Source organism: Crocuta crocuta, unplaced genomic scaffold (genome assembly GCF_008692635.1).
Source record: "Crocuta crocuta isolate KB4526 unplaced genomic scaffold, BGI_CrCroc_1.0 scaffold75, whole genome shotgun sequence".
Classification (NCBI taxonomy): Eukaryota; Metazoa; Chordata; class Mammalia; order Carnivora; family Hyaenidae; genus Crocuta; species Crocuta crocuta.
The window spans coordinates 1590834-1603326 of NW_027530350.1; the positions used below are offsets into that span (position 1 = coordinate 1590834).

At 40.2% G+C, this 12493-nt stretch overlaps 1 protein-coding gene across 2 annotated transcripts in view; it reads right to left on the reverse strand.

Annotated features, from left to right (window-relative positions):
* The window catches only part of CNMD (chondromodulin), a 34142-nt gene that overhangs the window by 16761 nt on the left and 4888 nt on the right, over positions 1-12493 (reverse strand). For both annotated transcript variants that reach the window (XM_077765684.1, XM_077765685.1), the window contains exon 3: positions 3965-4105. In XM_077765684.1, coding sequence (XP_077621810.1) covers positions 3965-4105 — 141 coding nt within the window. The remainder of the gene's footprint in view (positions 1-3964; positions 4106-12493) is intronic.

The following is a 12493-nucleotide window of genomic DNA, read 5'->3' on the forward strand; positions in this document are numbered from 1 at the left end:
CCTTACTGCCCCAGGGTCTGGCTGAGAAACCTGACTGTAAGTATCTATGCCTAGACTCAAACACCCTTTTACATATAAAGACAAAGTGACTTTGGGCATAGTTTCAGTGTACCATTGTGACATTGTGTACCATTGTGACCATGGTACCAGTGTACCATGATGACATTCTTAGGAATGCAATTACTATGAACATGGAGAGAAAATGGTAGTTTTGCTCACTGTTTGAGAAAATAGCCTGATGTTAAATCTGCCCACACGCACTTATGTCAGTCTGCATTTTAGGCTGTAGCATTGACAGCAATTCACCTATCGGAGCAAACATGTGACTTCAGGATGTTTTTGAGTACATCAGGCTGAGCATTAACATACTGAAGTCCAAGTTAGATTATAAATTACTTTGGTTTTATTTTTCTTTTATGTTTTAGTTGGGAGCCATATTGATTTTTTAAACTTCTTTTGAGTATGGTTGACACACAATGTGACGTTAGTTTCAGGTGTACAACATAGCGATTCAACAAGCATAGCTACCATCTGTCACCATACAACCTATTATGATACCACTGCCTATATTCCCTATGCTGTGCCTTTCATCCCCGTGACTCATTCATGCCATAACTGGGAGCCTGAATCTCCCACTGTCCTTCACCCATTTTGCCCACCCCCTCTTTCCTCTTCCCTTTGGAAACCATCAGTTTGTTCTTTGTAGTTATAGCTCTGATTCTGCTTTTTGTTTTTTACTTTTTGTTTATTCATTTGTTTTTTAGATTCTATATGTAAGTGACATCCTATGGTATTTGTCTTTCTCTGTCTGGCTTATTTCACTTAGCATAATACCCTCTAGGTCCACCTATGTTATAGAAAATAGCAAGATGTTATCCTTTTTATGCCTGAGTAACATTCCACTTTATATCTATATATCTATATAATCTGTCTGTCTATCCATCTACCTATCTATGCCACATCTTCTTTATTCATCTAGTGATGGGCACTTGGGTTATTTCCATATCTTGGTTATTGTAAATAACGCTGCAATGAACATAGAGGTGCATGTATCTTCTCGAATTAGTGTTTTCATAGTCTTGGGGTAAACACCCAGTATTTTTAAGTTTTTGAGGAAGGGTTATATCAATTTTTGAAATCACTAACCTACCTATCTGTGAGATAGGTTATGCTACTTTATTTTTCTCTAGCTTTTTAAATTAAAACTTTCAAATAGACACAAAGTTAAAAGAAACTGTAGTGAACACTTGTATATGCCTATCAGTTTATTCTATCTTAATTTCTCACCAGGGTTATTATTATATAAATGAGTCATTAGGTCTGAGAGGGTTGGCTTAAACCAATAGCATCGATGCTTTTGAGGGTAAAACTTTCTAGAACATAACTCATACATTCTGAACACACCCCTTTTTGTATTCCTTGGGGTACTGACAAAGACCTTATTGACCCAACTCTAGTCAGGCTCCTTTGAGTCCTCTTTTTGACTTGGTCCTGACTGTGGGCTCTTCTTGGCCAGTTTATTCCAGTTTTAGCAAGTATCTGCCTTGATATCTGATCACCCTGGCTTAGCTTCAGAAAAATCCTGTTGGTTCGGTTTAGTAAAGAACTACTGCATGTCTTAGTAATTTTCTATCCACCGATATCCCCGCCCTACTCCTTGGCTATAAATCCCGACTTTTCCTTACTGTATTCAGAGTTGGACGCAATCTCTCTCCCCTACTATACAACTGCACTGTAGTAGCCTTCCTTGAATATGGTCCTCCTTCCCTTCTTTAACAAGTGCCTGAATGAGTTTCTTCCACTCTATGGAGCTGGAGTCCATAGCTCAATACTATTCCCTCTCTGGAGGGTTTTCTTCCTATTGGCTCTACTAAAATTTGGTGGGGTCGTCAGTTGGCAGGGGAGACTGTTCCCTTACGGTTCAGAGCCTTTTCTCATCCGGCCCCCGCCTCTACTCCCTTTCCCCACCATTCTGCCACGTTGGGCTACTTAGAACCCAAGGGCAGGCCTGTGCATTTGTATTCAGTATTCCTCTCTGAGTCTCTACTTCTCTGCTGGTTGAAATCCTAATCATTCTTCGAGACATGATTCAACTGTCACAACCTCTGTAAAACCTGCTGCAGTGCCCTCAGTGCCAGCAACTGCTCCCTGCTGAGTCCCACAGCGCTGCATTTATATAGCTCTGTGGCAGCTTGTTTTCCAGGCTGACCCGAAGTCACTTCTGTGCAGAATGTCTGCTCCCCTCCCCTCTGGCCGGGACTGTGAGGTCCTGGAGGGAGGGAGCAAGTGTCAGTCATCTTTGCATCCCTTATGCTTACTTCTGTCCCACGCACACAGTAGGCCCTGAAAAATAAACACCTCTTGAGTTTGACTGATGGTTTAAAGTATAGGAGAAAGTAATAGTGCCAGTACCATAGTGGCTGATTCATGTGTTTTCAAAAGTCCAGGCTTGTTTAAACCCATAACAGGTTCTATCCATCAAAAAAATGTCCTACTCACCAGTTCTGACTTAGAGAAATGTGGAAGCTATCAAAGAGAATTGATCAGTTTATAAAATATTTGTGGCCGTGTTGGCTTATGAGAACAAAACACAATCAATACCATTAATAGAACCAAAGGATTATAAAACAGAAATATAGGCCTGGGATTAAAATATTTTAAAAGTATACTCCTGATTCATGCCCCTTTGAGAGAGATGGATCTTTTCTTATTCATCTGTGAAGCTACCTGTGCATATCATGATACTGTGGCACATCATAGGTATTCAGTTTTGTTCTGGATTGAATGATGTGTGTGTGGAAATCACATTTTATCATTTTACACTGAGCAGTACAAAGAAAAAAATGCTTCTACCTTGTCCTGGGTCCAGCAGTAAAAGCCTTTAATAGGTCCAGAGAAATTATCTTTGTGCACTGACCAGAGCCATTTGCCAAACTCTGATTAAACGAAGCACACAGGTCACAAACGGGGCTGCAGAGCCCGCCCCACCCCCTCCCCCAGGCAGAGCCAGTCCCTGTCCTCAGCAATACCTAACAGCACGGGAGTTCTAAGGTTAGCATCTGTTTGGTATTCAGCAGGACTTGTGAAATGCATTCTGGCATCAGCAAAGGGAGTTCTTTCTTTCAAATGAAAAGCGTCTCTAGTTTTTCTCATCAATCGGCACAAGGTGGGTCATGAGATGTGCGTAGGCCAATAAACTATCAGAAGAGTCATTATTTTCAACTGCCTTTTTTCATTATGTAGTCTCACCTACTCCATCTACAGATTTAACAGGACAACACAAACAGTGATGCCTCTTCCTCACTTTAGAACAGGAAGAGGATAAGATATTTACGTGGGCCGCCAGGAATGAGGGCCCGGAGCGATACTGTGTTGCACAGGCGCAAAGCGTTATGGCTCAAATTGCTTCTGCATTGAACTTTAGTGTTTGCTTCTTTCAAAGGAGACTCGAGTGTTTTATCTGTAATTGGCCACAGTCAGAAAACATAGGATTATAATAGGGGAATCTCTCCATGTTAATTTTCTGGATTAAATTCTGGAAATCTGAAGAACTGGGCAACCTGTTGTTGATAAGATTGATAAGTCATTACAGTTTCCCTCTTGTCTCTAAGTTCACATTTCAGACTTTGCAACATTCTAGGAAACTCTGAGTCTTTTATTCACTGTGTTACAGAAAGCTGCTTGGAACGAAATAGCTCTTTCAAGTCCTTTTGCCAAGACCTTATATAGTTTCAAGAACTTGTTCTTTTCAGTGCCAAGGTGTTGTGTTTTTCATTCTGAAAATGTAAAGGACAAAGAGTGGGCCTTTCTCAGAGAGAATACGCTGCGTAATGCATGTGGGTTAGTGGCACCATGACTGCCATAAAGAACGGTTACATTGGGATGTGTGTGAGAGATGCTTTTCCCAGGATTAGGAAAGTCTTCCTAAATGGTTTACCTCTCTAAATGCATGAAATATACTTACATTCTGGAAATCATTAACTTCAATTGCTTCTTCAGCTCCACTTCCCATTTTAAAGGTCTCCAGGTTGTTTCCAGCATCTATTTCCATTGACCCGTCTTGTAATTTCCCATTGATACTCATGGTATAATGGACATTGTAAATCTGGAAGTGAACATAGAGGTCAGTGAAGCTTTCCTTTTTAGAGAAATTCAGGGCTTATCTTTAGATGTGCAGTATATGAAGTAGCTATCATATTTGTTAGAGATACATTGAATCATTGCTAATAGTAGCATATTTAGATATGAGGACGCCATCCATACGCCCATTACTTAATACGGTGATTTCTTTGAAAATATCTTCCAAGTAAAACCTTTGGTAGAATTAGTCTACTAATTCAAATAGCTCAGTGATTTGCAATCCTGGCTGCATATAGAAGTATCTGAGGAGAATCTCTACCTACCATACATGCGTTTCCCCTGAAAGAATCAAATCAAAACCTGTGGGAATGGGGCTTGGGCACAGATCTTTCTTTTTCTAAGCCAATTAATTCTACTTTGCAGCCAGAGTTAAAACCCATCGATAGATGGTTAACCGGATTGTTAACTGAACAAGTCTGCAGCTGCCACCTCAATTTGAAAGTTTATTTTTAATTTTTAAAATGTTTATTTATTTTTGAGAGGTGGTAGGGAGGGGCATAGAGAGAAGGAGACACAGGATCCAAAGCAGGCTCCAGGCTCCGAGCTGCCAGCACAGAGCCTAAGGCAGGGCTTGAATCCCGAACTGCTAAATCATGACCTGAGCTGAAGTCAGATGCCTAACCAACTGAGCCACCCATGTGCCCCAATTTGAAAGGTTTTTAAAAATCCGTTGGTTAAGATTGGGCACGGAGTATGGTATATAGTCAGGACTAGACAGGACTGGGATATGTATGATACGGGCAGAGCAGCATTTGTGGAGTGCAAGGTCAATGTGCACGTCTGTTTCAGCTCAGAGTGGGAGTTATTCATTTTAATGACTATGGGACAGGCATGTGGTGTTGCAGGGCATATTGTTATGAGACGTGTGGGGGAAGAAGGGATGGAGACTTGGGCTCAGCAGAGAGCACTGGCCCAGGAATCAGAAAAATGAGTGCCCACCCCACGTATCCCTGGGTCTTGAGAGTTGCCTTGGGCATAAAATGAAGAAGTTGGCCCTCATAGATTGTTCTCATTTATGTCCTTGGAGCTCTGAAGTTTCACAGAGGTGGCCCACAGGTGAGGGTGGCAGAGCACGTGGGGCTATGACATGGTCCTTTCTCTCCTGTTCATCTGCAATTTAACCAGGTGGCTCTGCTTGTTGTCTCCTTTGTTTTGGATTTCTTTTCTAAAATTTCTTTTTAAATTTTTTAAAAATTTACATCCAAGTTAGCATATAGTGCAACAATGATTTTAGGAGTAGATTCCTTAATGCCCCTCATCTATTTAGCCCATCCCGCCTCCTACAAATCTTCTGGTAACCCCGTCTGTTCTTCATATTTTAGAGTCTCTTATGTTTTGTTCCCCTCACTGTTTTTATATTATTTTTGCTTCCCTTCCCTTATGTTCATCTGTTTTGTATCATATGAGTGAAGTCATATGATATTTGTCTTTCTCTGACTAATTTTGCTTAGCATAATACCCTCTAGTTCCATCCACTTGGTTACAAATAGCAAGATTTCATTCTTTTGATTGCCAAGCAATACTCCATTGTATATATACACCGTACCTTCTTTATCCATTCATCCATCAATGGACATTTGGGCTCTTTCCATACTTTGGCTATTGTCCATAGTGCTGCTATAAACATTGGGGTGCATGTGTCCCTTTGAAAAAGCACACCTATATCCCTTGGGTAAGTACCTAGTAGTGCAATTGCTGGGTCGTAGGGTAGTTCTATTTTTAATTTTTTGAGGAAACTCCATACTGTTTTCCAGAGTGGCTGCACCAGTTTGCATCCCCACTAGCAGTGCAAAAGAGATCCTCTTTCTCTGCACCCTCATCAACATCTATTGTTGCCTGAGTTGTTAATGTTAGCCGTTGTGACCAGTGTGAGGTGTATCTCATTGTGGTTTTGATTTGTATTTCCCTGATGATGACTGATGTTGAGCATTTTTTCATGTGTTGGTTGGCCATGTGGATGTCTTCTTTGGAGAAGTGTCTATTCATGTCTTTTACCCATTTCTTCATTGGATTATTTGTATTTTGGGTGTTGAGTTTGATAAGTTCTTTATAGATTTTGGATACTAACCCTTTATCTGAAATGCTGTTTGCAAATATATTCTCCCATTCTGTTGGTGCCTTTTAGTTTTGCTGATTGTTTCCTTCGCTGTGTGGAAGCTTTTTATTTTGATGAGGTTCCAATAGTTGATTTTTGCTTTTGTTTCCCTTTCCCCCAGAGATGTGTTGAGTAAGAAGTTGCTGCAGCTGAGGTCAAAGAGGTTTTTGCCTGTTTTCTCCTCTGGGATTTTGATGGCTTCCTGTCTTATGTTTAGGCCTTTCATCCATTTTGAGTTTATTTTTCTGTATAGTGTAAGAAAGTGGTCCAGTTCATTTTTCTGCATGTCGCTGTCCAATTTTCCCGGCACCATTTGCTGAAGAGCCTGTCTTTATTCCATTAGATATTCTTTCCTGTTTTGTCAAAGATTAGTTGGCCATACATTTGTGGGTCCATTTCTGGGTTCTCTATTCTGTTTCATTGATTTGAGTGTCTGTTTTTGTGCCAGTACCATACTGTCTTGATGATTATAGCGTTGTAATACAGCTTGAAGTCTGGGATTGTGATACTTCCAGGTTCGGTTTTCTTTTTCAAGATTGCTTTGGCTATTCATGGTCTTTACTGGTTCCATACAAATTTTAGAATTGTTTGTTCTGCTCTGTGAAGAATGCTGGCATTGTTTTGATAGGGACTGCATTGAATATATAGATTACTTTGGGTAGTATTGACATTTTAACAATATTTGTTCTTCCTATCCAGGAACATGGAATATTTTTCCATTTTTTTGTGTCTTCTTCAATTTCTTTCATAAACTTTCTATAGTTTTCAGTGTATAGATTTTTCACCTCTTTGGTTAGATTTATTCCTAGGTATTTTATGGTTTTAGGTGCAATTGTAAATGAGATCGATTCCTTGATTTCTCTTTCTGTTGCTTAATTGTGTATAGCAATACAACAAATTTCTGTGCATTGATTTTATATCCTGCGACTTTGCTGAATTCATGGATCAGTTCTAGCAGTTTTTTGGTGGAATCTTTTGGGTTTTCCATACAGAGTATTATGTCATGTGGGAGGAGTGAAAGTTTGACCTCCTGGCCAATTTGGATACATTTTATTTCTTTGTCTTGTCTAATTGCTGAGGCTAAGAATTCCAATACTATGTTGAATAATAGTGGCAAGAGTGGACATCCCTGTCTTGTTCCTGACCTTAGGGGGAAAGCTTTCAATTTTTCCCCAGTGAGGATGATATTAGGTTTGGTTCTTTCATATATGGCTTTTATGATCTTGAGATATGATCCTTCTATCCCTCCTTTCTTGAGGGTTTTTATCAAGAAAGATGCTGTATTTTGTCAAATGCTTTCTCTGCATCTGTTGGGAGGATCATGTGGTTCTCATCCTTTCTTTTATTGATGTGATGAATCATATGGATTTTTTGTGGATATTGAACCAGCCCTGCATCCCAGGTATAAATCCTGCTTGGTCGTGGTGAATAATTTTTTAGAACTATTGTTGGATCCAGTTAGCTAATATCTTGTTGAGGAATTTTGCATCCATGTTCATCAGGGAAGTTGGTCTATTGTTATCTTTTTTAGTGGGGTCCTTGTCTGGTTTTGTAATCAAGGTAATGCTGGCTTCATAGAAAGAGTTTAGATGTTTTCCTCCGTTTCTATTCTTTAGAACAGCTTCAAGAGAATAGCTATTAACTCTTCCTTAAATGTTTGGTAGAATTCCCCTGGAAAGCCATCTGGCCTTGGACTCTTGTTTTTTGGGAGATTTTTGATTACTAATTCAATTTCTTTACTGGATATGGGTCTGTTCAAATTTTCTATTTCTTCCTGTTTCAGTTTTGGTAGTTTATATGTTTCTAGGAATGTGTCCATTTCTTCCCGATTGCCCATTTTATTGGCGCATAATTGCTCATAATAGCCTCTCATTATTCTTTGTATTTCTGCTGTGCTGGTTGTGCTCTCTCCTCTTTCATTCTTGATTTTATTTATTTGGGTCCTTTCCTTTTTCTTTTTGATTAAACTGGCTAGTGGTTTATCAATTTTGCTAATTCTTTCAAAGGACCAGCTTCTGTTTTCATTAATCTGTTCTACTGTTTTTATTGGTTTTGATAGCATTGATTTCTTCTCTAATCTTTATTATGTCATGTCTTCTGTTGGTTTGGGGTTTTATTTGCTGTTCCTTTCCTGGCTCTTTAAGGTGTAAGGTTAGGTTGTGTATCTGAGACCTTTCTTGCTTCTTTGGGAAGGCCTGGATTGTTAAATACTTCCCTCTTATGGCCACCATTGCTATGTCCGAGAGGTGTTAGGCTGTGGTGTTATCATTTTCATTGGCTTCCATGTACTTTTTAATTTCCTCTTTAATTTCTTGGTTAGCCCATTCATTCTTTAGTAGGATAGTCTTTAGTCTCCAAGTATTTGCTATCTTTTCACATATTTTCTTGTGTTTGATTTCGAGTTTCATAGCATTGTGGTCTGAAAATAGGCATGGTATGATCTCAATCTTCTTGTACTTATTGAGGGCTGATTTGTGACCCAGTATGTGATCTATTCTGGAGAATGATCATGTGCACTGGAGAAGAGTGTGTATTCTGCTGCTTTAGGATGAAATGTTCTGAATATATCTGTTAAGTCCATCTGGTCCAGTGTGTCATTCAAAGCCATTGGTTCCTTGTTGATTTTCTGATTAGATGATCTGTCCATTGGTGTAAGTGGGCTGTTGAGGTCCCCTATTATTATGGTATTAATATCAATGTTTCTTTATGTTTATGATTGATTAATCTATATATTTGGGTGCTCTCCCATATTTGGAGCATAAATGTTTACAATTGTTAGATCTTCTTGGTGGATAGACCTCTTAATTATGATATAATGCCCTTCTTTATATCTTGTTAGTCTTTATTTTAAAATCTAGATCGTCTGATAAAAGAATGACTACTCCAGCTTTCTTTTGCTCACCATTAGCATGATAGATGGTTCTCTATCCCCTTACTTTCAATATTAAGGTGTTTTTATGTCTAAGGTGGATTTCTTATAAACAGCATATAGATGGATCTTGTACCCTTTCAGGCACTGGCCTTTGTTCAGCAGAACAGAAGATACCAGCATGCTGTTTCTGGTGGTGTTCTCTTGTCCTTTCCAGTCCTTGTTGCTTTTGGTCTTTTTTTTTTTTTTTTTTTTTTCATCTTTTCTCCCCTCAAAGAGTCCCCCTTAAAATTTCTTGCAGGGCTGGTTTAGTGGTTATGAATTCCTTTCATTTTGTTTGTCTGGGGAACCTTTTATCTTTCCTTCTATTATGAATGCCAGCCTTGCCAGATGAAGAATATATTTTTCCAATTCTGCACATTGAATTTGTCCTGCCACTCCTTTCTGGCCTGCCAAGTTTCTGTGGATAGGTCTGCTGCAAACCCGATCTGCCGTCCCTTGTAGGTTAAGGACTTTGCTTTTTCCCTTGCTGCTTCTGTGATTCTTTCTTTGCCTGAGTATTTTGTGAATTTGACTATGATATGCCTTGTTGATGGATGTTTCTGTTGAATCTAATGGGAGTCCTCTGTGCTTCCTGGATTTTGATGTCTGTGTCTTTCCCCAGGTTAGGAAAAGTTTTCAGCTATGATTTACTCATATAACCCTTCTACCCTTTATTCTCTTTCTTCATCTTCTGGGACCCCTATGATTCTCCTGTTGTTCCTTTTTAATGAGTCACTGATTTCTCTAATTCTTAAATCATGCTCTTTTGCCTTAGTCTCCCTCTTTTTTTCTGCTTCATTATTCTCCGTAAGTTTGTCCTCTATATCGCTGATTTGAAGCTCTGCCTCATCCATCCTTGCCGCCATGGCATCCATTCAAGATTGCAGATCAGTTATAGCATTTTTTGTTTCATCCTGACTAGATTTTACTTCTTTTATCTCTGCAGAAAGGGACTGTAATCTATTTTCAACCCCAGCTTGTATTCTTATTATCGTGATTCTAAATTCTGATTCAGACATCTTGCTTGTGTCTGTGTTGATTAAGTCCCTGGCTATTGTTTCTTCCTGCTCTTTCTTCTGGGGTGAATGCCTTCATTTCACCATTTTGAAGGTAGAAAACAAATTATTAAGGAAAGATATTAAAATTATAAAATTAAAAACAACACACACAAAAAAATCAAACAAACGATGCTAAATTCTTGGTGTATTTTGGTCTGGTTGTTGAAAGGAACTTGACAGATTAGAGAAAAGGTGGTGAGGGAGCAAAATGCTTGAAAATTTAAAAAAATAAATACAATGAAATAGAATAAAATGAAATGATGGAAATAAAATAGAATTTGAAAAGTTTACAAAATGTAAAACACATAGAAAAAATTAAAGAAAAAATATTTTTAATAAAAATTGAAAATAAAAACAGTGTTTTTCTTTCTGTATTCAAGAAAAAGAGGGAGAAAAATAAAATAATGGACCAGCTAACAGACTGAAATACAGTTGAAGTTACATAGTCTTCCCCTAGAAGTCAAACGATGAAGCACTTTATAGTGTCTAAACTAAGTAGGCAGAAGACACTTTGTGGCATTCCTGAAGAGTGAGGTTGGCCCATTTGGGCGGGGCTTAGTGTAACGGTTCCGTTCTCCACCAGATGGCGCTGCTTACACCAGATGGCGCTGCTTAGCTTACTGGGGTGGATTGTTGTCCCGCTTGTAGGTGCGTATGCGCATGCGCGGGAGGAGTGAGCATGGCGTCACCCAGCTGCTCAGCCTCTAGTATCGGAATGCTGTTCTCCCCAATCAGCAATCGTGCACCCGCCCTTTGTCTCCGGCTTCTGTCTAGTTCCCGCTTTTATATTGTCTGTGACCAAGCCGTCAGGTTGCCAGGCGGCACCTCCCTCCTGAGTTTTACCTCGGATGCAGCTGTTTTTCCCCGGATGCAGCTGTTTTTCCCGACCCCTTATTTCTGGGAGGCTGTGGCTTTGACTGCTCAGATCTTCCGGGAAAGCGTCTCACTGAGTAATGGCCAGGTGCTGGCCGCATCCAGGAACATTCGCGGGACTTTGCTGCTGCCAATGCCCAGAGACTGCAGCTGGGTGCCAGCGCACCCCAGGAAAAGTTCCCGCAATCCTGTAGCAGCAGCGTTTCAGGGATTATGGAAAATCACAACACACACCTGGCACCAGGCTTCACCCGTAACGTGCTGTTCCAGCACCAGTGAGTGTGCTTGTTCCCTGGGGTCGGCTGCCACCTTTGGCCGTGGGGCAGCCGCACACCCTCTTCCAGTGTCCTCGGAAGCTGGGGAGCCGCCTCTCCCCATGCCGCTCTCTACTTGTGGGGATTCGCCCTTCCCACAGTAACAGACTGTTACAAACAGTAACAAACTGTTTCAGACTCTGTGCTCCCCATGTTTATAGAGTCCTAATGGAATTTAAGCCTTCTCCTTTCTCCGTTTTTGGTTCAGTCCCTGTGGCTGTTTCCACTTTCTCTCCAGCTGCTTCTGGTGGGGGAGGGGGGAAAGGGGCTTTTCCTGTACTCGTCTCCCCACCCCTGTCCTCTGCGAGCAAAAACAGCTCTCTGCCCGCAGTGGCTTCTCGCTTCCCCAGTTCACTCTCCGTGCCGCGTACCCGCTGAGTTCTGTGGTTCAGGTTGTGCAGATTGTTGTGTTCATCCTCAAATCAGTTTTCTAGGTGTGCAGGATGGTTTAGTGTTGATCTGGCTGCATTTCGTGGATGTGAGATGCAAAAAAGTCTTCCATACTGTTCTGTCATCTTGGCCCCTCCTCCTTTATATTTTGGATTTCTAAGTAAGATCTTAAAAAAGATAACTCCATGAAATATATATATTTTTAGTTTATGACTAAATTAGTTGATCCAAAGGGTTCTCTTGGTTTAGACAACTTGTTAGTATACTAACTTAAAAAATCACACACTGCTCCTGCTCAGTGTGCTGCTGCCCTGCTAGAACTTTCTCTGTGTTGTGGGGTAGTGGGTGGGTCTTGTCTTCCCTCCCCTTCCCTCCATCTTTATTTTTCTGACTTAGAAGCATACGGGTGTGTACACATACACATATATATCTTATATATAATATACAAGATATAAAATCTTTAAAGAGGAAGGACTAAGAACTGATAAGAGACACTTGCTATTTAGTGTCAGGTCAGTAGGTCAGAACTGCAAATTGCACAGATTCAATTCAAGTCTGATTGTCTCCCTCATTATGAAGAAAGATTGCTACATGGACAAATACCAGAAGAAGTATCTGTTATTACTGGATCATTACTTGTAGAAAACTCATTATCACAAGACCCACAGAGCACAGTTTTATTTTACCGGCAGAGATGTAGAAACGGCTTGGC